This window comes from Podarcis tiliguerta, assembly GCF_965153285.1.
Source record: "Podarcis tiliguerta genome assembly, chromosome: 13".
Lineage (NCBI taxonomy): Eukaryota > Metazoa > Chordata > Lepidosauria > Squamata > Lacertidae > Podarcis > Podarcis tiliguerta.
In genome coordinates, this window is record NC_139546.1 from 33,511,671 (window position 1) to 33,536,906 (window position 25,236).

At 46.4% G+C, this 25,236-nt stretch overlaps 1 protein-coding gene across 1 annotated transcript; it reads left to right on the forward strand.

The window, feature by feature from the left end:
* The first annotated feature begins 18 nt into the window (after positions 1 to 18).
* On the forward strand, positions 19 to 23,024 carry ATXN2L (ataxin 2 like). The gene is made up of 24 exons (XM_083411399.1): positions 19 to 5,419; positions 5,715 to 8,650; positions 10,030 to 10,066; positions 10,928 to 10,984; positions 11,662 to 11,733; positions 13,431 to 13,581; positions 13,697 to 13,821; positions 13,957 to 14,048; positions 15,453 to 15,653; positions 15,928 to 16,103; positions 16,833 to 16,937; positions 17,045 to 17,242; positions 17,493 to 17,582; positions 17,839 to 17,903; positions 18,003 to 18,274; positions 18,364 to 18,433; positions 18,945 to 19,088; positions 19,225 to 19,294; positions 19,421 to 19,608; positions 19,694 to 19,823; positions 19,923 to 20,044; positions 20,892 to 21,101; positions 22,177 to 22,357; positions 22,575 to 23,024. Exons 2-24 carry the CDS (start codon positions 8,394 to 8,396, stop codon positions 22,622 to 22,624), a joined length of 3,063 nt encoding a protein of 1,020 aa, XP_083267525.1. The 5' UTR covers positions 19 to 5,419; positions 5,715 to 8,393; the 3' UTR covers positions 22,625 to 23,024.
* The last annotated feature ends 2,212 nt before the right edge of the window (positions 23,025 to 25,236 follow it).

Consider the following 25,236-nt stretch of genomic DNA (forward strand, 5'->3'; position numbering starts at 1 on the left):
GCTTCAAGTTACCATAGAGAGGAACGTATGCTTGGCGCTGGAGGGGCCGCGTAAGATGCGCGGAGCGTCAGTTGACGTAGCTGGCCTTCTCCTCGTTGGTGCAGGTGTTCAAGTTGTTACCACGGCAACCAGTGACGTAGAGCTACCAGGGGCTCCCGGACCGTTGTAGGGGGGGGGGAAAGGGGGGCGCTTATTCGGCGTAATATGTCTCTGCCCCGTTGCTGGGGCAACGGCGCAGCAACATCATCCTCCGGAACTCAATGCGCATTTACGTGGAAGTAAGTCCCCCCGCGCTCGGTGGGGGCTCCTTCCCATGTAGGTGTGCACAGAATTGCAGCGTTAGTGCACGGCCTCTGAGCAAGTGCAGAGTTCTTTCGCTTTTAAAAAATCCATAAGCAGCCGCACATTTGTAGCTTCGCCATAATCATCGGCCTTTTTATTCAGGGATTGTGATTTCCCACTTCTCTCTCGAATCCACTAAAGCGATTAATTTGTGCTGGACAAAGGTACGGTAGCTGCATTCAAATGGATTATATTTCAGTGTAAGTTTATCTGCCCAGGCGTTGAAAAAGTCAAGGAAACCAGCCTGAAATCCCTTTGCGACAAGTGTCCTTCATCAGGTCTTTGGAACCTTGCTGGCACTCTATGAGTTTGCTGGAAGCATGAATGAGGTTGAGTGCTGGCGCTTATGGCCATATCCATGCAGGTTCCAATCGCCAACAAAATCCTTACGATCCACTTCTAAATATCTGAATCCAGCTACCATAACCTCTAAAGCAAGACAAGAGGGCATCCCAAATAGTCCTGGAGCTAAACTGGGAGCTTCTCTGAGGAAGATACCCAGGTGTGGATGAATGCTAGGATAGAGTGCAAAAGCTCCTGAACTTAAGATATAGATACAGTTTGACTGAGAGGCGTGAGCCCTGATGCTGTACTTCCCCTTCCTTCCACCTGTGGGTGGGAGGAATGCCTCTAAAGGCAATTAGGGTAGTGTCAGTTCTTAGCGACTTTTGGTATTCCCAGGGATTTCAGAGAAAATCTATTTTGTAATACAATCCCTATTGAACTATCAAAGGAGGGGAGATGCTAGACTTGCCTACAAACTTGTCCAAATCACATGTTGTGATTAGGGGCATGGCCTCAACCAAAGTCGCTGCACATCAGCTAGGATTGTATACGATGCTCACAAGCAGGCACAACCAGAAAATGCCAGTGTCAGTCAGCCACAAAGAACCTGGGATGTGGAAATGCACCGTATGAGATCACTGATGGTTCAAAAATAGAAGTTTAGGAGAGCAGGGGGGAACTACTGGAGCCCACATCCTATTAACCATACTGGACTGGAGCAGTTCTGCAAAGGGAAAACCCAGGAGTATTAACTCACACAACTACCGAGCCTGTTATATAGAACAAACAGCACATCTGTCTCATGGTTATAAAGACAAGCAGCAACAGCATAAAAAACAGCACAAAATGCACACACACACATCTAGAATATAGCAGAAAATGGATACTGGTTTCTAAACAACATGAGGTCAAGCAACATCAGTTCAAGGGATTTGTGAAGACTAGAAATTGAAGCATGCCATGAATCATGAAAGCCTGTGTGAAACAATGTGATCTGATATTGCCCACACCAACACTTTAGTCTTGCTATCGATTATATAACTAATTTATAGGAGAAAAATGATAATTTGTTGCTGCAAATGTGCAACTGATATGCAAGGAATTGAATCCTACTTTGTGCTGTATCTTCCCACCTTCATAGTGGGCCAACCTTGGCAGGCGGGTGTGGCTACTCACCTGTCAGTCACCTGACATTATATGATATCAGGTGATTGACTCCCACCCATTTGTCAAAGTTGGCCTGCTTTGAGGGGGCAGGGGAATAAAATATCTGACCCACCGGGCCAAAAAGCGTCCCTACTCTTGCTCTAATAGCTTACAATATTTTAAGAACCAGGTCTGGACCTTACGGTGGTGTTTGGTGAGCCCAGAGGCAAAGTAGACAGAGCAACAAACAATACTGTTACCTTTGTTTGTTAGGCTACTTTGTGCACACTCTCGCACCACCCCCTCTTCCATACAGGCAAGAAAGAAGCATGGCCAGAGTTCAAGGACACATTCCATGCCAGCCAAGCAAACGCATGGATGGTGGTGTGAAGCAAGGCCAGTGAGGGGTGTGACTTGGTAAAGGATGTGGACTGCAGAGAGTCATGATGATCAAATCACTCCTGGGTCTGTGGCTTCCCACTCTGGCTTATAGTACAGCAGGCAGCCTCCTGTGGTACAGACTAAACTGATATTTTAAGCTCTTCTGAGGAGACCCTGCTGGTCTCTCTCTCAGCAGTGAATTGTCACTTGGTGACAACACAGAAGCAGGCCTTCTCGGTGGCAGCACCCGCCTTCTGGAATACCCTCCCCTCTTGTGAACTGGGAGACAGAGACAGTAATGGCTTTTAAACATCTCTTAAAAACTGGTATGTTTACCCAAGCTTTCCTGGACTCTGACTCTGGTTAATTTTTAATTTTTTGTACACAGCTTGATTTTATCTGCTATGTACAGTTGTGTTTGTATCTCATTTTTGAAAAAAATGTGGTGGTGGTTTTATTTAAACCACTTAATGAGATGTTATTATATTGAGCGGTATAAAATGTTATTTATAAATAAATGCATATCCTGGAGTTGAGCACAGCTAGGTGACAGGAACTCAGAACAGGAGCAATCCTGCTTGTGGTGAAGAAACAGTGGGATAATTTTGTTACAGGTCCTCTGCATAAATGTGTGTTACTGCCTATACCCACGCACATAGCGGGGGCACGGTGACATAATGTGCACATGCAGAGGGCATGATGACGTAGCACGCACACGCTCTGTGGTGTGCATGTGCGGCCAAACCACACTTTGTGGGTGCCCAGCCCCCTTACTTTAAATGTTGTAGGAGCCAGGGCACAGAGGGACTTGGTGCCTATGATGTAGGTAGAACCTTACACACTCTTCTAGGACCTTCATTCCACAACCTCTTCATGAGTTGGACTTCACTCATGCATTTATTCTGAACCAGGCTATAGCCTGGGGTGACTAGTTTATAGCCCACTGACTGTTACTGGATAACAACTAGAGACGTATCTGTCGGTTTCGACTTTTTTTCTTCTTCATTTTTCTAGTCACTAAGTTCAGTTTGCTATAATCTTCATGCTTGCATTTTTTTGGGGGGGGTAGAAAGTCCTCATGAAATTTTGGTAGTATTTGTGTGCATTTCTTCTACTATACACTTTTGTACACAATTTTGGCAAATATGCAGGTTTTTGTAATCATCGTTTTCTAATATGTGCATTTTTATTTTTATTTTACATATATGTGCATCGACATGCAGACTTTTCCCTTAATACATTTCATTTTAAAATTTGGAGAAGGGTGAATTTCAAAGATAGCCACATTTCAATTTGTTTTGGAAATTGGGCACGTTCATATTAAAATGCAAACCAAACCAAATTTCTCTCCCATCCCTAACTACAACTACTATTGTTCCCAAATCTTGCCCATTCATGCAGGGGCTGAGAACTGGCGTGTTGAGGGATACTTTGGGCACTGCTGCCAGTAGCCTTAGACACGCTTTTTTGTGGTATGAAAAGGCAAAAGTACATAAAGGTTTCACAAACCATATAATTAGGAAAAAATTGTATAGAATGTAGGATAAATATAAAAACTTATTGGAGACTAAAGCATCACTTTGGCTTTCACCTTTGGAAGCCATAGCGGTGAAAAAGGAAAATATGATGGAAAGATGGGCAACTTATAGAAATTTGCTAAGTGAGGAGGGTAGAGAATTTAAGTGTTTAAGGATTTATCAGGGATATTAACAATATGGTTACAATATCATTTGAATGTATTTTAAAAGGATATGAAGCAGGGGTTTGGGGAACAACGATCACAATTAAAGAGAGACCTGTTAAACAGTAATGTTAAAGTGATGTCTAAAATGTGTAAGATTGGAATAAATGTGTTATTGGAATGGGAGACAAAGGACAAACAAGTCAAATGAATGATACATTGGGCAATAGATATTGGTCATAACATAGAAATGGAAGCATGGGAACGCTTATGGAATACGGATATAAAATTTACAGCATGTTATGGTTTAAGAGAAAATTATATGAAAATGGTATATATATGGTACCTAACACCTAGTAGATTGGCAAAAATGTATAAATCAGAATTGAATAAGTGTTGGAAATGTAAAGAAAGGTACCTTTTTCCACATGTGGTAGTCTTGCAATAAGGTTAAAGCTTTTGTCATCTACTGTCTCCTCAGCACCACCCCAAAAATACCCCATTTCTCTTGCAAATGAGCCTAGAGCAATTTTGGGATTTCCCACTTCTGGTGTTTTGCTTGCATTTGCACAAGCCCTTGGGTTGTGTGCCCCACCCCAAGCCTGCTCATAAATCTCTCTTCTGTGTGGATAGTGCCATTTCAGCGACGCTAGGATTGACACTCAGAGAATAAGTTATTAGTACTGTATATACAAATAGGACCTGCAACAAAACGTTGTGTGGAGTGCACCTGTTAAAGGTTCCAAACTTGTACTTCTCCAGAAGACTCCATTCCTCCCAGTCAGCCATCATTCTATGCCACTGAGCATATTAAATCCTTGTTAGGGTATTTGGGAGGGTTTTCTCTCTTACTTCCCCCACACACAACAAAAAAGATTTGTTGTATTTGTGGGAAACTTAATAGTTCAACTAAGCCTGCTGATAATTTGCTCTTCAGTTTGGGTTGGTGCTATTTTGTCTACCTAAAGGTAAAGGGACCCCTGACCATTAGGTCCAATCGTGGCCAACTCTAGGGTTGCGGCGCTCATCTCGCTTTATTGGTAGAGGGAGCCGGCATACAGATTCCAGGTCATGTGGCCAGCATGACTAAGCCGCTCCTGGCGAACCAGAGCAGTGCACGGAAACGCTGTTTACCTTCCCGCTGGAGCGGTACCTATTTAACTACTTGCACTTTGACGTGCTTTCGAACTGCTAGGTTGGCAGGAATTTTGTCTACATAGGGATTCCCCATTAGGAGAATGAGTTTGCTGTTAGAAAACAGGATGATGTTCCTAAGATGATAATAAGAGCAAAATGGAGGCAGGGACTAACTACCTTTGCTTGCAGTTTTATATCAATTGTTTGTTGCTTGCGCACCCCATCCCTAAAAGCTGAGTATAGTTGAAAGAGAGATAACTCTTTTGTGTTTGTATACACCACCGTTTAGGCTTCAAGTATTTATTAATGGAATTGGAAACTTAAACCCTGCTCTTCTAATCACATATACATTATTTGGGAGCAGTTTACAACATATTTTAGAAACCTTCTGTGTGCCTTTTGTGATAGGAATTTTATGGTCTTAGAGATATGGTAATGTTCATAAAGGTCCAGTAGTGATGTATGGAAGTGAGAGCTGGACCATAAAAAAGGCTGATCGCCGAAGAATTGATGCTTTTGAATTATGGTGCTGGAGGAGACTCTTGAGAATCCCATGGATGGCAAGAAGAACAAACCTATCCATTCTTAAGGAAATCAGCCCTGAGTGCTCACTGGAAGGACAGATCGTGAAGCTGAGGATCCAATACTTTGGCCACTTCATGAGAAGAGAAGACTCCCTGGAAAAGACCCTGATGTTGGGAAAAATGGAGGGCACAAGGAAAAGGGGACGACAGAGGACAAGATGGTTGGATAGTGTTCTCGAAGCTACCAGCATGAGTTTGACCAAACTGCGGGAGGCAGTGGAAGATAGAAGTGCCTGGCATGCTCTGGTCCATGGGGTCACAAAGAGTCGGACACGACTAAACGACTAAACAACAACAACAACAATGTTCATAAGTGTACTAACCAAGCACGTACATAGATCAGCACAGGAAGACCGACCTGGAACCATTTTGATTCCTAAACTGAGCAAATGTTTTCTCTGCAAGGTCAAAGTGGGAAACCTCCCCATTGTCTCTTTCCTCACAAATCCTGTCTTAAGGGCACATTTAAGATATGAATAGGGTGTGAGCCTGTGACCTGGCCCAGGAACTAAGTATTTATCATTACAAAAGACTGGCCAGGCTACCCAGGCAATCCAATCAAGTAACCTGAAAAACAACATTCAAAATTCTGTTTTAAGACCGCCTTTTCTGTGATGTAGGTATGATGTATCTGAGGGGTGGTCTTAGGTTACACTGCTTCTGTGATGTATGTATGATGTTTCTGGGGGTGGTCTTGATCTACAGGGTGGCAATTTCAAAAGTCTTTATAAGGCCTTGCGCGCCATTTTTTCTGGGTTCCTTCTCTCCTGCGGGTAAGGGGAGCACCCTGTTGCAACAGATCAATAAAGATCAAGCTTACTAGCTGCTTTGCTTCTCAATATTCACTGGTTGGCCTCTGTTATTCTCTCCTACCAATAGGGAACCTATGTAAGGACTCTGTATGGGCCCTTGGATACCCCATAAGGGAAAAGGACAATTTTTGTTTACACCACTTTCTCCCAGACATATTTCGCATGAGGGAATGTGTCCCCTACCAGGAAAAAATAGGCTGTCCACTTCTAATTTTGAACCATATCCTATAGCCCCATGGAGTGCATATTTAATCATATGTCACTATATCTGTAAGCCGCATTGAGGCCCTGTCAGGAAAAAAGGCAGGGTAAAAATATTTATTGTTATTTATTTTCTCTATTGTTGTTGTATTCTCCTGTTTCTGTGTTTATTGAAACATCGCTTAAAATCATAACGAGAAAAGGAGAAAAGAATAAGCTTTCTGAAGAAGCATCTCTCAGCCACGTTTGACAGCTTGGGGGTGACGCTGCCTAGGAGGTCACGGAGGCCAAGGCCATACTGGAACCCACGTGACATTGAGGGATCAGGGGTCATTTGGGGTCACCCGTCTTCTAACGAATCCGGGACTTTCTGTCTCAGCAGGAGGCCCCGCCCATTGCCCATGCGCTTCGTCGGGCGCACGGCGGAAGAACCTTTTGCTCTTGTACGTAAGCAGCGAACATGCGCAACGGCTTCTCTTCCTTCGGCACATGCGCATAACGAACTTTGGGAAGCAAGGCAGGCACAAGTCTTTGTTTCCTCTTACGCATGTGCAGTGAGCCCTAAACCATTACCGGACGCCTCCCCGCCTCCCTCGAAGGATCCGCCGGGAACCCAAGCACCCACTCTCTCTGTTTCCCGATTGACTGTGAAGCGGAGGGAGCGCGTCGCCGGTCACTCGAGAGCGGCAGCACGGAACGTGCGCGGCAGGAGGGAGCGCGCCTGGCGCATGCGCAGAGCGAAACCCCGCCCTCCACCAGGGACTCATTGTGCAGCAACCGGATTGACTCCTTCTCGTCCGCGCGGGCCAGCGGGATCCGTACTTCCCTGCCCCCCCACCCAAACCTCACAAGCAAGTGCGCTCCCGATACGAAACAGAAAACTGCGGCCGGCGGAGTGGGGTTTGAGACCGCTCGTGTCGGGGCCCTCAACGCCAACATCACCACTTCCCCACCCCCCGCCTCCTCCTCTCTCTCTCTCTGCGCGCGCTCACTTTTCTTCCAGGCTCCTTCCTTCCCCCCCCAGCCCCGCTCTTCCCCCTCCGCCTAGGCTGGGAGATTCGCCTCGCGGCCTTTACGCTCCGAAGCGCTGCCTCTTGATTGGCTCGAGCGCTCGGGACTTTTAACTTCTTTCCTTCGCCGCCTCGTCCTCCTCCTCCTCCTCGCCCCCCGCCCCTTCCCGTTGGATGCGCGAGACCGCGAAAGGGCTAGGCAGCCAATAAGAGCGCGCGCCTCCTGAGGGACTCGTTTCGGCCACAGCGAGGAAGGACCTCTCTCCGCCCCATTTTGTTCGCTGCGGCGCGCGCAGGGCAAGCAGGCAGGCCGGCCACACGCACAAGGCGACGCGAAGCGCGCGCGCGGAGCGGGAGGCGGTTTTTATTCTGCCCCTCTCCCTCGCTGTCGTTTGTGTGTGTGTCTCTCTTTCTCCCCCCTCCCCCTTTCCGCGACCGCAGGCCTCCCTGCCTGCCCGTTTCCCCTTCCGGGCCAGCAACAGGAGCGCGCGGCGGAGGCGGCTTAGTTCTGAGGCGGCCGCAGGCCCTCCCTCTCTCGCCTCAGCCGGTGGACCGGTTTGTGTCCCTTTTCTTCGCCCGCCCCAATCTTTTTCTCTTTCCTTTCCCCCTCGTCAGGCTGCGCCAAAGCGGCGCCCTGAGAAGCGCGTGCGCGCTTGCCGTGGAGGGAGGGGGCCCTTTGACTCTCGGCTTCCTCTCCGACGCCGCCGACGCCGCCTCCTCTCTCGCCCAACGGCCTCGCGCGAGCGCGTGCTCTGACAGGGGGGTTGAGCCTGCGGCGTCCGGCCCTTTTTCGCCGCCGCCAAGCGCCACCGCCATGTTGAAGCAGCCGCTCCCGCCGCCCTCTCCTCAACCTGGCTCTCCCGCCTCGGCTCCCCCGCCGCCCACCACGCCGACGCCGCCTCCCCCGGCCACCGCGGTAGCCGCTGCAGCCGCCGCCTCGCGCAAGGCCAACCCGACCCCCGCCAGCCCCAACGGCAGCCTCAGCCCCGGGGCTACGGGAGGAGCCAGAGCAGCGACGGTGGCGCCCCCCGGTAGCGGAGGGGGAGGCCCCCCGGGAGGAAGCGGCACAAGGTACGTGGACCGAGAAACGAAAACCGACTTTACATCCGGGGAAGTGGGGGTGGGGGGAGTAGAGAAGGGGCGGAGGGGACAGAAATAAGGAACTGCGCGCGCTCCCGCTCCCCTCCGCGCGCTCCCGCTCCCAAGGGTTGAAAGGAGGACTTGGCCCGGCGCGGGGAGCCTGTGTGGCTCTGATAAGCGAAGCCTAAGTCCTGAACCACCGATTCGACGTTGCATTGCCCAGTGTGCGCCCTTTGCTAAAATGGTGCGGGGGCGCATCCCAGTTGGTCTGTGTGGTTTAAAAAAAGGGATCGTAATAGTTTCTTAGGGATGATGCTTTAGGTATTTTTCCTGGTAGGGATGGAAGAGGGAAGATGAGGTGTGAGGGCCCTCATACTCCTGAGCTGGCCCACTTTTGTAGGCGTTGGGAGTTGATTTGGTGGGATTTCATTTATGAGTAGGTATGGGTGGGATTTTGTTGAAGTACCACATGCAAACCATGTGCACTTAGGAGTAAGTACCTTGATCCCAATGCAACAGGCTCCTTATTAAGTGTGCTATGGTGGTTTGCACTTACTTTGCACCCTTATTTAGTTAGGTCATTTCTTTATTAGCCGTAAACCACTTCTATGGATGAGTAATGGACGTTGGCAAAAAAAAAAAAATGGTTGCAGTATAGTAGAATAGTGAACTAAAAAGGCTTTGTTGAGATAGTCATCAGTTTGGTTTTTTCCTTCTTTATGTTCAATCATGTTATTCAAGACAGTGTCCATATTTGCAGTAATAACAAACAGAGGAGTACCTCTGGTATGAGGAAGATGAGGGCTAGAAAACCACAAACCATTGGTCATAATATCATTTTGAAAAACTGAACAAGTTAGATGGATGTTTTCCTGCTTTTCATATTTTGGTTCTTAAGAGCAGGGCATCATACAGCACAGATTCTCTTTACCATATAGTTGTCACTGTTGCTATTATTTCAACTACCATGAAATAGTTGGTCTTAAAAAGTTTGGATGTATGAGGTAGAGCTGCAGGGAACCTTTTCCGCACAAGGATTGTGTCAGGATTCTTGACTAGATAGTCAGGGGAAGGATTTATGGGGCAGTATATACTTCCATCTCATTGGTGTGTAGTCTTTTACTTGCCAGCTGAGAGTAATTTTTCTTATAATATACCCACCACCAGTTTTTCTGAAGAGATTTTGTTAGCTAATGAAAAAGTCCTTATTTCCTTCTCTTTATCAAAATATTGGTTTCTTACTATTGTATCATAAAACAATTTTATAATGATCTGATGCAAGGTGGCCTGTTGATCTGAAAACTGTTTATATTTGGTGGGGGTTCAGATCACTTTCCTGTGAGTTACCCTTGTGCCTGATTCATTTTCAGGGGCCAGAGCACAGGCAAAGGACCTCCGCAGTCTCCCGTAAGTACTAGGAGCTAAGCCTTCCAGGGCCATAAGACAATTGTTATACTTTGGGATTCCTGATTTATGTGATTTGGGTAACTACTAGATGACATCTGAGACCTAAGTAGTTGTGCTGTATTAGTTGTTGGGATGTCTGAATGAATGTTTCTCCAGGCCGAAATTTCTGTGGCTAAAAAGGCATCCCAAAAACAAGATTTAAGAGTCTTCTTATATGGCCAAAAAGGAGGGGGGGGGACCTCTTCCATTAGTTATAGCTTCTTCTGCATGATACCTTTTTCTAAGAATCTTAAACTTTCACAGATAAGAACAATTTCATGTAGTGAGAACTTGAGGTCAGTTGGCATATTTCAGGCTGGGTTTCCTGTAGTGTTTTAGAGCACTATTATTTTGCATCTAGGTGCAAAGGAGGCCAACTCATAACTGGTGACTAGTGGAAGATCTTCTCTTTTCTGAGTTTTCAAGTTCACTAGGGACACTATAGTTATGTCAGTGGGAGGCACAAAAACTGAATTGTGACACCAAATAAACCATGTGGTTTGTGTCTGGGGCCCACAGCAGTATTTGAGCACTCCCTACCTGGCAGGAAATTTCTGATACAATTGGTCTCTGACCAAAGTGTATATGGGGCACCATTATCTTACGATTCCCCAGTTCCCTGCTTAAGGTCGTAAAACTAGCTTGAGCTTATGAAGGAAGCAGGTGATTCAATAGTTATTTAACCCTAAGGTTAGTATTGTTAAATTAACCATTTGTCATTCCTGAAGCTGCATGCCTAATACTTGGAAGTGACAGAGGGCAATATAGCATTATAAACTTTCTAGTAAACCTTGTCTGTCTTTCCTCTCTATCTATCACCAGGTTTTTGAGGGTGTCTATAACAATTCCCGAATGCTGCACTTCCTCACAGCAGTTGTGGTGAGTCTCCAAGAGAGAAGCTAGGAGGGTGTAGGATTTGAAGTGTCAATATGCAGGTGGATGGTTCTGCAGTAAAGGGTATTCTTGTGGCATTTCTCCCCAGTCCCATCACTTGGTTTGGTGAGCCTTGCAGGATAAGCACCTTACTTACTGTTTGTTACACCTTACTGTTCACATTGTGTGCTACCTATTCATTCCTTTCCCAGTGGTTTTACTTAGGTTTGTTTCCAGATGGTTTTGTGAATATGAGACATGGTCACTGTAAGAACAGGACGCTAGAGAAGAGCATGAGTCTCTTAATTTCAAGGTCGTGGATTTGAGCCCCACATTGGGCAGAAGATTCCTGAATTGCAAGGGTTGGACTAGATGACTCTTGTGGGTCCCTTCCAACACTACAATTCTATTATCTTTTACCTGAAGCCACATGCAGGTTGTGATGATTGCTGTTAGCCCTGATATGATCGATATTGGTGATACAGTCCAAATTATTGGTTCTAGTACCACCCCCCCCCCCCAAGAAAAAAAGAAAAAAGATATATTTTCTTCCTCTTCCTTTTGGTGGCATAGTTCTTGGAAAAAGTTGTTGATTGGATTGAGTTAGAGGGGCTTCAGTTTATAACTTGAAATGTCATTCACTCTTTCTTAGTGTTATTTCTGCCTTCTTTTTCTCTTGACAGGGGTCCACATGTGATGTGAAGGTGAAAAATGGAAACACATTTGAGGGGATTTTTAAAACCTTGAGCTCCAAGGTGAGTGCTTGGTTTTGCTTTCCTAGAGTGTTTGAAAGTAGGTTTGAGTATTAAAAGGATTTTTCTCTGCCGTCTTTGTATTAGAACAAGTAGGGCCTCACCACCAATGGTTTCAATGCATCTGTGGTATGCATATTTCAGCAAGTTAGCATTAAAGACGAGGTCCCTGCTTTAATTTTTCTTACCTGTAACATGGTTGTTACTTCACTAGCGATAGCATGACACTTTCTTCACTTTCAGCCACATTGTTCTGCATTTGCGATACTGTGTATCATTCTGGTTGTCTCACCTCTAAAAGGGTCTTGTAGAGTTGGGACAGGTTCAGAAAATGGTAAGGGGATGGAGCAGCTATGAGGCTAGGTTACAGAGTTAGGGAGTTTTAGTTTAGAGAAAAGGCGAGTAAGCAGTGATGTGATAGAAGTTTACAAAATTATGCATGGGACAGAGAAAGTGGATAGAGAAAAGTTTTTCTCTCATTCTCCTAACACCGGCACCCATCTAACTTGAGAGGCATTAAAGCATGATTAGACAGATTCATGGAGGAGTACTACCTCCATTGTTGAGGCATCATGTCTCTCAATACCAGTTGCTGGGAATGGCAGGTGGACAGAGTGTTGTGCTGATGTCTAGGTTGTGGCCTTCTGAGAGGCATCTGGTTGGCCACAGGATGCTCGGTTAGATGGGCAAGTGACCTAGATCCAGCAGACTTTTCTTACGTTCTTTTATTTTGGGGGAAAAAGAAAATGCAACCACTCCAAGCAAGTCAATGGATCATGAAGCTTATTTGCTTTGAGACTTCCTTTAGCAGGGTTTTGGTTTTTAAAAAAATCACACTAAGTAAGAACTGATCTAGAAAGAGAAGGCTTTTTTTCTGCTACCTTTTTTGAGTGTGCCATGTGTGGACACATTGGTGCCAGATGCTAGCTGCATTAAAATCATTGGTTTTTCTGTTGATTTTTGTGGACAGCTCTTCTGTTCCTGAGGACATTTCAAAATATAAACATGGTGTGAAACGAGATGTGCCTTTTCTCTACAGTACATTTGTTTTGGCAGCAAGTGAAGGTGTATCTCTTTCATAATCTTTTAGAGTTACAATAGATGAAGTCATTTTTAAGTCTTTTATAAGAATTGGTTTTAATTGATTATATTTTGTATTTTATGTACATCACTTGTGATTGTGCTGAAAAGTAGTATAAAAAATCATTGGTAAAAGAAATGGCATCACGTATGCAGACAATGAGAAGCACGCTCTACCCATTTTCTGCTTGTGCTGTTCCTTTCTCATTTTCCAGCTACCTCATTTCTTTTTCCCATCTGGCTTTCTGAGCAGCTCTCACTGGGCTGTTTGCAGTCCCCCCGTAGGAATTTTTCTGAAGTCTTTTAAAATTATTGAATCTTTAAGGTTCCCCTAAGTCTGCAGACACCTCCCGCTTGAGCGTGACTGTTTTGGCTACATAAGTATGGACACACTCATCTAAAGATCAGAAATAGAATATAAGATAAAATCCTGTGTGTGTCACCTCTCACAAAAAGGCCTAGCACCTTGCTTGTTTGAGAATGCAAGGATGGAACCTGATGTTAGATAGTTCTCAGTGGGCCACTTGATGTCATGAAATACGGGTATTCTTCCAGTTTCAGCTAGCTCTGTGTGGGTAGGAATGTGTGATAATATATGTTAACAGGGATTGTGTTTGCAGTTCGAGCTTGCTGTGGATGCTGTGCACAGGATGGTACCTGACCAGGCAGTAGGGCCCAGGAGAGAGGATATTGTGGACACCATGGTTTTCAAACCTACCGATGTTATGTTGGTTCACTTCCACAATGTTGACTTCAACTATGCCACCAAAGGTAATACAGCCTCAAGACAGCATGGTTGAGGTCTGGCGTGTTACCTGGACTTGGCAGGGGGTGGGAGAGCTTGGATCTTTTCCATTATGACCTTTCCCTCTGCTCTCTGTCCTAGATAAGTTCACAGATTCTGCCATTGCCATGAATTCCAAGGTGAATGGGGAGCATAAAGAGAAGGTGCTACAGCGCTGGGAAGGAGGAGACAGCAACAGTGATGATTATGACTTGGATTCTGACATGGCAAGTGTTCTGAACTGGGTGAAGCAGCAAAAGATGAATGCTTGGGGTTGGTGCTGTGGGTCTGATGCCTTGCTAGGCTGTTCTTTTGACAAAGGTACCTCACTATTTAAATGATTGCTTTGTCTTTCATTTTAGTCTAATGGCTGGGACCCAAATGAGATGTTCAAGTTCAATGAAGAAAATTATGGTATAAAAACCACCTATGATAGCAGCCTCTCCTCTTATACGTGAGTTAACACTTTTCAGTCATTTCTATACTGAGGGGTGCAGGGGAGGAAGGATTTGAAGCAATATATCAGGGTTGTCAGTGTATCCTCCAGATGCTGGATTACAGCTCCCAGCATTCCTAACTATTAGTCATGTTGCCTGAGGCTGATAGGAGCCAGAGTCAAGCAACATCTACAGGGTGCACAAACGCTGCCCCTGCAGGACATGATGTAGATGGTATGGCTATTTAGGATAAATCATTCTGGAGCCCTAGACTAAAGAGTGCAGCTCCAGTGCAGGGGAGGTCCCAGGTTAGTCAGATGCCTATTTAGCCCACGAGAGCGAGCAATTATTGTCAGCCCCTACAAGTCATTGACCAGCTGGTGAAAAGTAACAGGCAAAAGAGTAGTGGACTGAGTGCTGACCTTTTTGAACCCTGAAACGGTCTTGGCTACCAGACCTGTGTTTGTCTTTCTCATTCACACCCACACCCCTACACCTTACTCATCAATAGTTATTGGTGGCTTTCTAGAGAAACCAAGAAACCTGAGCATCAGTCAAAAGCAATGAAGGATTAATGAGGTTGAGTTTTTTGTTTTATTTTGCTAGGCAGGGTTAAACTGTCAGGAGATGATCTCAAGCTTAAATGTGGCAAATGTTAACCCACCCTGGAGTGATGGAGCAGGCTGGAATTTACTGTATTTATTGCTTAGAAGCTGTATAACGTTTCGTCTTGTGAGGGTAGAGTACCATGATGCAAATGATGCCAGGGCTTGTATGTAAGGTTTAATTCCTTAGGGATATCTGCATCTGCATTTGCATGGGCATGTAGCTTGAATACCAAGCATACCAGATATCCAGGTTTCTCTTGCCCTAAAATCTACTGTACAGATGTACCAGGCTCTCCTAATGCTCACATCTCCCCCCCCCCTTAAAAAAACCCCCAGTTTGTGGGTGACTTTTATTTTTCCACTGTTATAAAACTTGCCAATCCATAGTCTGCTAGTGAGTTCTTGGAACTTTGCCACCCTGACCTCTAAAATTCTTAAATGTTCAAAGTTTGTAAAGTTAATCTTTCTTGTTTATGCTGCTACATTTTCATTTTTAGCCCTTGACATTCACTGTTCATACACTGTATTAAAGAAAGCTTTCTTTTTTCTTCTTCTTCAGTTAAAATTAATTTCCATGTGCATGTTTGGGAAATTGATGTTGATGAAAGTTTGGTTACAGTAGCATCTGAAGCTTTCAATCCCTTTATAGGCCAGGCAAAGGACTTGAACTGCTAGAATATATTTCTCCAAAGTGGAGCTTGGGTGCTTCTGTTCCTTTGAGGGCAACAGGCTTGTGTCTATGTGTGATTGGTAGAGCGTGTTTGTTTTGTCTCCCTGCTTATTCTTTTTCACTGTACCATCTGTGCATGGTAGTGTCCCTCTTGAAAAGGATAACTCAGAGGAATTCCGGCAGCGAGAAGCAAGGGCTGCCCAGCTGGCTCGGGAGATTGAATCGAGCCCGCAGTACCGACTGCGCATTGCTATGGAAAATGATGATGGACGCACAGAAGAGGAGAAGCACAGCTCTGTGCAAAGACAAGTGTCGGGAAGGGACAGCCCCAGTCTGGCATCCAGGTGAGAAGTGTGAGAATTATAGGCTGGTTTTGACCCAGCAGCAAAATCCCTTAATTGACATGAGGCAAGTTGGGTTTCCACTGCATCTCTTGGGAGGAAAGAACAATGTTGACACCCACTTTTAAAGCTTGGTACCTGAGAACTTACTCATCTCATACACGTGGGGGCTGACAGCCTACTTGCATGGAAGGCATCTTGTCCATTTTCCCTTCTTGCTTTCACTCCAAGCAAGGTACCAGGAATTATGCTACCACAATATTTTCTTTCATTGTAGAGAGGGCAAGTACATACCCCTTCCCCAGCGTGTCAGAGAAGGCTCAAGAGGAGGTGTACGCTGCAGCAGTTCTCGGGGTGGGAGGCCAGGTATGGGGTCTCTACCACCCCGTGGAAGTGCACACCACTCAGAAGGCAACACTGGCTCCATTCCAGAGCAGCGAGGCATCAATGGAGGTGAGGCTTACTTTCCCAAACTTAGAATGTGGAAATTTGAATAGATTGGTGCAGTTACTTCTAAAGGATTTAAATGTCTGTTGAATTAGTTGATTAAGCTCCCACAGGTGGTTGAATTAGTTGATTAAGCTCCCACAGGTGGCTGTGGAATTTCCTCCTATGTTGGTTTTCGGGGTGGGGGGGTGGAATTATATTCAGTGTTCTTTTAATTTTGGGGCATGACTTTCCCTTTGAGACACCCATGATGGTGTTAAAAAAGGTAAAGGTACCCCTGCCCGTACGGGCCAGTCTTGACAGACTCTAGGGTTGTGCGCCCATCTCACTCAAAGAGGCCGGGGGCCAGCGCTGTCACGTGGCCAGCGTGACATCGCTGCTCTGGCGAGCCAGAGCCGCACATGGAAACGCCGTTTTACCTTCCCGCTAGTAAGCGGTCCCTATTTATCTACTTGCACCCGAGAGTGCTTTCGAACTGCTAGGTTGGCAGGCGCTGGGACCGAACAACGGGAGCGCACCCTGCCGCGGGGATTCGAACTGCCGACCTTTCGATCAGCAAGCCCTAGGCGCTGAGGCTTTAACCTACAGCGCCACCCGCGTCCTATGATGGTGTTAGGTTGCGATAAATACTGCAATTTCTCCCACTTTCCAGCAGTTGAAAACTGAAGATAGCAAAGGACCACTTGGTGTCCCTGCATGGCCTCTTCACCTGCTTCTGTGGTTCCCTTCTTCTAGGTCCATCCAGAATGTCTCCAAAGTCTCAGCGACCCATCCGAGGAGCTAAGAGCATGTCTTCCCCTTCCAGTCGACCCATGGAAGTCTCAGCTGCAACTTCTTCAGGTAGAGCGGGCAGTGGAATTAAAGTGGAATTTCCCCATGACCCTTAGTAAACACCTGTGCTGGGTGTGATGTTGCTTGCATCTAATAACTTTGCTTTTCTTACACAGTGGGTCGCCTCTATGCTCCACGTTCTCCTAAGTCTGCCTCAACTGTGCCAGTCTCTTCCCAGGATCCCCCAGTGGGATCAACAGTCCCTGCTGCTCCTGCATCGCCCTCTGAATTGAGGCCTACTATGGAGTCTAGTGCTTCCCCAACCCCGCCTTCACCCAAGGTTCCAGTATCTGCCCCTGTAGCTGCTGTTGAGGGTAAGGAATCACACTGGAGGTGAAGCTAGTCTGGTCCATTCCTAGCACGGAATGGACCTAGGCATCTTCTCTCCTAATGAATTAGATAATGAATCTCTCGAGAATTTGATCAACTGAAGAAGCTTAAGACAAAAGATGAAGCCAGGCTCCTCACCTTAAGAAAATGAGCAGGAGTAGTTGCTGAAGATTCTTACATAGAAGACACTTCTCACTTTAAGGTTCACTTGTGGATTCTCTGTTTCATTCCTAGTTAAAGAGGTGCCTAACTCTGCCACCAAAGAACCCAGCAGGACCTTGGAGGTTATGGGCCCCTCAGATTTGGTCAAACAGGCAAGCAAAGGTTTGTGTCTTCTGAACTTTTTGAGTTCTCTGCTCACTTCTCTTTTGAAACCTTGGGTTCTGTTGAGTGGATTCTGCAGGTGATTTATATTTTCGACTTTTAATATTAAAAAACTACAAATATTAGTAAGAAAATGTCTGGTATTCATGCAGCAGTTCCCGAACAGTGGCTAATTCCACAAATACTTTTCAAGGTTTTGGGATTGGAGTTCTAAATCCTTTGTTATGTAATTGTTTTGACACTTACCCTGCTGTAGGTCTCCAAAATGAGCAGAAGAGAAATCAGCTAGAGGAGCTACGGAAATTTGGGGCCCAGTTTAAGGTGAGAATGTTCTCCTTTTCTCCGGTCAGTGTACTTTGTGGGGCAGAGCTGTAATGTGTTTCTGGCACCGTTGCTTACTCCCTGTCTACTTTCTCCAAGCTGCAGCCCAGCCCCTCCCCAGAGGCCACACTGGATTTCCGGACCAAGGAGCCTCTTGAAGGAAAGGTGAAGGACAAGCCTCCGGAGGCCTTGGTTGGAGCAGGGGGCACATGTGAGGTACCTGATGAATCCCCCAAGCCCAACTTAGAGCTGTCTGAAAGCAACAACAAGGAGGAAAAAGGCCCCTGTGAAGGCATGGAACGCCAGACCCAGACTGCTAGTCCTCTAGGCAAAGGTGATGCAGATGACAAGGAGGATGGTCCTGTCTCAGAGTGAGTTAGTGGTGGTAACCACAGCAGATGAGTTTTTGCTCTACATTTCTTGTGGACTTCTTTGTAATTTCTGTTGTACTTTTCTCCAGGCAGGTGAAGAAGTCTACCCTGAACCCAAATGCAAAGGAGTTCAATCCTTCAAAGACTCTCCTGTCTGTGGTGTGTAATCTGGGAAACTAGCTCTGTGGTTAGTGTGCTTGCGTGGGAGGGGGGAGGGTGTGTATCTGTGTGCTGCAGTAGAAATGGTCATACTTTGTCAGCTTAGCTCAATATCCTATAGGCTCCAGCAGCTACCAGGAGATGATTGTCAGTAGATGGGTAAGGCTTTTTTACTCCTAGTTGTTTAACAATAGCTTCAGCAGCAGCAAAATGGTCCCTCCATTATAGCTCTTAAATGAAAGAGAACTTGGAGTAATTGGAGTTGGAGTTTCTTGTATGGAAGAACTGTGAGCTCCATTCACTTCTGGACCACAAAACCAATTTCTAGGTTCAGAATTCCGAGTGTATGGCTTCCGCACTAGGCTCTGGTTAGATGATCTTAGATGAGTTCTTTACCCCCTCAAAAATGACTTGTTTCTGAAGTCTTCACACCCTTGCTCTACATTCTGTTAGTTTCTCTGTGTTCGTAGGTGCTTATTTAATTTCTGATTACTTCCTCCTATCTGTACAGAACAAGTCAACGAGCACACCCACATCGCCAGGACCACGCACCCACTCTACACCCTCCATCCCAGTGATTACAGGGCAAAGTGGCATGTACAGCCCACAATACATCTCTTACATCCCACAGATCCATATGGGCCCAGCTGTGCAGGTGAGAAGGGGGTGGAATGATGTGTGGATGGTCCTGCCTTTGGATAGAAGGGTGAGCTGCATAATCATTGGTTCCTTTTGAAATTATTGCGGAGGCTAGTGTTAGAATTAATTGGCATGTCCCGTGTCCTTTGCAGGCACCCCAGATGTACCCTTACCCTGTTTCTAACTCTGTGCCTGGACAGCAGAGCAAATATAGAGCTAAAGGTAAGAGGGTTAAAGGTTGATTAAGGAGCCATGGTGAACGTTGGCTGGAATGTATACCTGCTGTGCAGTTTGGTGGGGTGTGCAGATTTGAACTGGCTTCCCTACATGAATTTTCTTTCTGCACAGGCTCTCTGCCCCCACAGCGTTCAGACCAGCATCAGCCCACCTCAGCCCCTCCCATTATGCAAGCAGCAGCAGCCGCAGGGCCCCCTCTGATGGCTGCCACTCCGTATTCCTCATATATCTCCTACAACCCCCAGCAGTTCACAGGACAGCCAACTATGATGCAGCCCATGGCACACTACCCCTCGCAGGTGGGTATAATGTGTACTTCAGTAGAGAAGCTAACTGCGCTGACCTTTGTGCCCCACACTATCTAATTCATGTTCTTCTCTCCAGCCTGTATTTGCCCCCATGCTGCAGAGCAACCCACGTATGATGACTTCTGGCAACCATCCCCAGGCTATTGTTTCATCGTCTACTCCCCAGTATCCCCAGGCAGAGCAACCTACGCCCCAGGCTCTTTATGGTGAGTTTGTACAGAGCCTGAAGACATGTCTGTTCTGAGCTTCTCTTCCTCCCTCCCCCCCTTGCATTGTTGACCACTGCTTGCTGCTTCTCTCCCCAGCCACAGTGCATCAGTCGTATCCCCACCATGCCACACAGCTGCATCCGCATCAGCCTCAACCAGCTACCACACCCACGGGCAACCAACAGCAAGCGCAACATGCCGCCCCCAGCCCTGTGCAGGTACTAGTGTGGGAGGCACTTGATGCTTGTTTGCTCTTGCGACTTGCACAGTTTGATTTTGTGTTAAGAGATTAGTGATGGGGTGACCCTTTAAGTTCCAGTCTGGAAATTCTAGGCTAGCTCAGAAAGTGGTAGTCCTACATTAGGAGTGAAGTTGTTACCATTTCTTGTCTCAACTGAAGTCTTAGAGCTGCTGTGTGTGTGGAGTCCCAGGAATAGACTATCACATCTTTACTTGCTAATTTATACCTTTGAGGGGCCCAAGTCTTCTAGCACAGTGTCATTTCTGTAAAAGCACCCGCATGTTTTAGGCATAGTATTCAGCAACTTGAGGATGAACAGCTACTAACAGATAAGCAGCATGGCGGGGACCCATAACTGTCTTGAGACTTTGCCAAACAGCTTTGGCTATCTTTCTTTCTTACACCCCTCCATTTAATCAGAATTAGTAAGTTTTAGGGGAGGGGGAATTAGTAAAATTGACTTTTACCAGAGAGTCTGCTTTTAGTGTTTGGAATATTGACTTATCTGGCCTTGCCTTAAGCGGCGAATCAGTTAAGAAAAGAATTAGCAAATGTAGAATCTTTCATCACATGCTCAAGGTTTTATTGTGGGAAGAGAAAATAGAATGGCAAGGGCAAATATACTTCAGGAAAGCGGAGAGCCACCCAGCACCCACTGTTCCACACATATTCTTAGGCACCCCCTTAGGCACTCCCTATCTCCATAGAATGCATAACATTTCTCTATGGCTGTAGCAAAGAGGGCAGAAGAAAATATCTTGAAGGTAGGTGTGATGCATTACCCCTGGTACTTGAACTGTGGCTTTTGTATTCTCTTGCCATAGCACCAGGCTGGACAGCCACCTCATTTGGCCAGTGCCCAACAGCAGCAGAACCTGTACCACACAGCCACACTGACAGCTACGCCACCCTCTATAACGCCAGGGCCCAGTGCTCAGTCGCCACAGAACAGTTTCCCCCAGCAAGCGGTCTACGCCATCCATGCCCACCAGCAGCTGCAGCACAGCTACGCCAACATGGCCCACGTCACCCAGGTGAGTGTGCTTGCCCCGGGAAGGGTGAGTCTAGCCTTGATTGTGTCAGGGACTCCCAAACCTCCATCAGCCTGAGGCTAGACCACTCCATGAAATAAGCTTGCTCTCTGAACACCACTGTGCAACTTACACAAGGGACATAAAAGTGCCACCTTATCTTTGAAACCTACTAACCACTACACATCTCTCCATGCTTCTAGCTTCCATCCAGAATGCAGCACAAGATCTAGTGTGGCTATGTCATATGAAACTACCACACTTGTTCTTACTCATCTGATGCAGAATCACAACTTAAGGATTTATATCAGACATAAAACGGCCACCAAATGGAGTTCCTGTGCCTCTTTTTTAGAAAAAGCGCTGATGAACACTCTATAATACCTAAGAGTGTATGGAGTGTTAGTGGGGAGAGGTGGTGCCTCTGGTGGGGGGCATGTTGTGCACCTTCTGGGGTAGTTTGTCCAACTTTGGTTGCCATCCTCCACTCAGTTCTCACCTGTGGCTCCTAGAAGCTGTCAGCATGCAACAGTGGCTTTACCGTGGGAACGGCTTCTTTGGTTGAGGGTAGCCGATGAACCTCAAACTCTTGTTGAGTTAGGGGCTTCCCCTTCATGAAAAGACAGGCTCTGGCATATTTAGTGGATGAGACCAATAGTGGGTCTGATGGTCAAGAAGGCGGTTTCTGCATGTGCTGTAGAGGGAAGTGAGGGACAGATATGGCCCACCAACCTGGGAAGGTAGCCACCTAGGAGAAGGAAAATTCTGATCCTAAAGCACTGCTGCCTTGTGGGATATTATTGTAAGAAGAAAAGGCTCAGGAGTAAACTCTAGGCCTACACAAATCCGCAGTGGAGTCCCAAAGACAGTTGGATGGCTCCCAGAAACACACTCCATTGTCTCTTGAGACAGAGGGATGCCAATAATACTTCAGCTATATCAGTTAAAATGAGTTGCCAAATAGAGATGATCTTGCACTTTACAGATTTGGGCTTCTCTGCTAATTTTGTTGGTAAAGTGTGAGGTTATCCACTGCTTATTAAGGTACTGATTGAACTCACTTCTGCTTTCTCCACAGGCTCATGTCCAGACTGGAATTGCAGCTGCCCCACCACCTCATCCTGGAGCTCCACAGGTCATGCTGCTGCACCCCTCGCAGACCCACGGTGGGCCTCCCCAGGGAGGTGTGCCCCAGAGTGGTGTGCCCACCCTCTCAGCCTCCACACCCTCCCACTACACTTATATAGGGCACCACCAAGGTAAGTCAAACTAGGAGGCTGAGGAAAGGAGGGAGGGAACTGAATGGAATAGGCTCTCATCTATACTGACTTCCTGGGTATGGAAGAGCTTAGGGACATATGGATGATTTCTAGGGTTTTATAGGTTGTGTCTTTTGCGATAGGGGTGGGGTTGAGGGTTGGTAGCTCTGGACTTTGTATCTTTGTGATCCTCACTACCTCTTTCTTTTCTTTCCAGTTCAATCTCATCCCTCCCAGCAGCTTCCATTCCACCCCCCTGGGAACTGATGTCCACGCTTCTCCCTGTGACCTGAGACCCTAGCCAGCCTTGGCTCTGTTGCTGGCCCCAAGCCTGGGCCAGCCCTCATGCCCATGGCAGAGGCCCCTGGAGGGGCGCAGTCTGGCCCGGTCCAGCCCCCCCTCGCCAAGCACCTTCCTTTCCGTTGGTTTAGTGAAGCCCACATGGGGCGCTGTCAGCCAGCGGGACGGAGAAAGGCCCCTTCCCCTTGCCTGGAGAAGGGCAGGGTTTCTTTTCTGTTATTTATGACTCCATTCGGGCTCTTAGAGCAAATGCCACTTTCCCACATTAACTTGACAAGGACATGACCAGATGGACAAACCTTGACTTTTTATTAAGTAAAAATATTTAAAAAGTAAAAAAAAACCAATAAAATTTTAAACTAACTAATGTTGGGCTTTGGGGTTGACTGTGTGGGGAGGGCCAATTTCTAACAAGTAACCCTTGTTCATGGTTCTACAGAATTGGGGTGGTTGCAGCGGCTTTGATCTCCCCAGAGTTTTAGCTTCTCTATCAAGGAGGAGCGATTGAGACTCCATCCAGTTCAGAGGCTGCAGTGCTCTGCTCATTCCCTGCTGCTGCTGCTGAAATGACTAATCAGCAGTGACAAGTAATTGGGGTGGCAGTGTAATGCAGAGCCTAAAGCAGTGGTTCTTAGTGGAGGGACCACTAATGTAAGAAACTATACATCATGGTCTAGCAGTGTTTTTTATCTGAATAATAAAATTTTTATTGCTTTTATTGAAATTAGCACATAAAGTCTGAAAGAACGGGAGGCTGGACAGTAGTGTTGTGGGCCTTTAGCAGAAAACGTTATACGAGATTGGGTTGCTACTCCCCAGCACAGGCTTGGTGGGTGACATTTTTTGAGAAGAGTTGCAGAAATGAAGTATGCGTGGCTGGTGTTGCTATTTTTTAAACAAGCTACGGAGACCATAAGCAGCTAAATGCCAGGCTTTATACTTCAGCCACTCAGTGCCTGGGACTGTTAAATTTCATGAGTTGGGCCATGGTCTTTCTTGAGCTGCTCCAGGACTTTGCCTTGGAGTGGACTCTTCTCTTATTATCTGGGAGTCAGCTTAAATGTCAAGAGTCTGATTTGGGCTGTGTCATATGACAGCCTGGGCTGCTTGTTTAATGGGCGTCAAAGTCTGGTGGAAGCAAGGCATGCAGATGGGTTGCCTCCCCAGGTTCAGGCAGGCTGTGCTACAGCTTACATACCAGCAGTATGTTCTGCCCTAGTTCCTCCTCTTTCCTCACCCAGGTGAGAGCAGCTGTACCTTGCCCATGGATTGTTGATACATGGAAGCTCTAGATGGTAGCCATAACTGGATGCTACAGCTGGAATGCGAGAGCCTGTAGATTTAGAGCAGTTAGGGGTGCCCATGCAGATAATGGACACTAATTCTCATCTGCTCTGGCCAACACAAGGAATGGTGGGAATTGCAATCCAGCAACATTGGAATAGTCACGGGCTCACAACCCCCAGCCTGTGGTCTAGGCCAGAATGCTCTACACAGGGCGAAAATACCAACTTCAGCATTAAGATATACACTGATTTGGACAAATGAAATAAAAATCTAGCGATTTCTTCTCTTGTTACCACCTTGCTTACCTCTGTATAAATCTAGTGGTGTCCAATTAATGGTTTATGCTGTAGGCAAAACACTACATATAAACGTGAAAGCAGTCAATGCATCTTGAAATCTTTAAAGGCTGCTGTAGAAGTGGGGTGGAAAAGAGTTTGATAGTGCAGCAGTTCACTATCCCGCCCTGCTGCTTTCAGTGAGCTCTATCTAGAAAGACAAATCGCAGTATGCATGTACTGTTCTTAAGGTTGTTACTCCAAATAGTTACTCTCCTATCCATTTTTTTAAGAGCTGGATTTCTGTTTCCCTTTTGGGGCTGAAGATTTCTCTAGTAAGGATATGCATGTTTGTGAAGGAGAGAATGGCATGTTTTCCACCTCATCTTACTATCACTGCAGGAAATCAAAGGGTATGCAGGAAATCAAAGGGTATGCAGTGGTAATAATTTTCGTATCACAAGGATGATTTAGTCCTCTTCAATATTCAAAAAGGGCTGGTAGGGGGAGAGTAAGTACATTTCATATGTGGGGGAATATATCTACTTTTTACTAATATTACTAAATTTGAAAATGTATTTGAGCTAGGTAGTGTTGTATAATCTGTAGAGATGCACTTAAGCCACCCCTGCCTAGTAATGCTGCCCACACTTGCTGGAGTGCAAGATGTACAGAGCCGCTTCTGCTTTAGGATCCATGCGTTATTTAAAGGAGTTCACACAAATAAGGCCTATGCCTGAGGGCACAAGAAACAGGAAGCCTGTCTGTGGATTCAAGCTGTGCAGCCACCTGTGGGTTGCTCAATAGACATTTCTGGGCTTGATACTGTATCCCGGCTCCAAATTCTTAACTATCTGAGATCAACTAACAAGTACCGGTTCCCCTGCAAGCAGACACCTGTACCCATTAACTACACATAAGATTTTTTTGTTGTTTAGTCATGTCCGACTCTTAGTGACCCCATGGACCAGAGCATGCCAGGCACTCCTGTCGAGCACACTGTCCAACCATCTCGTC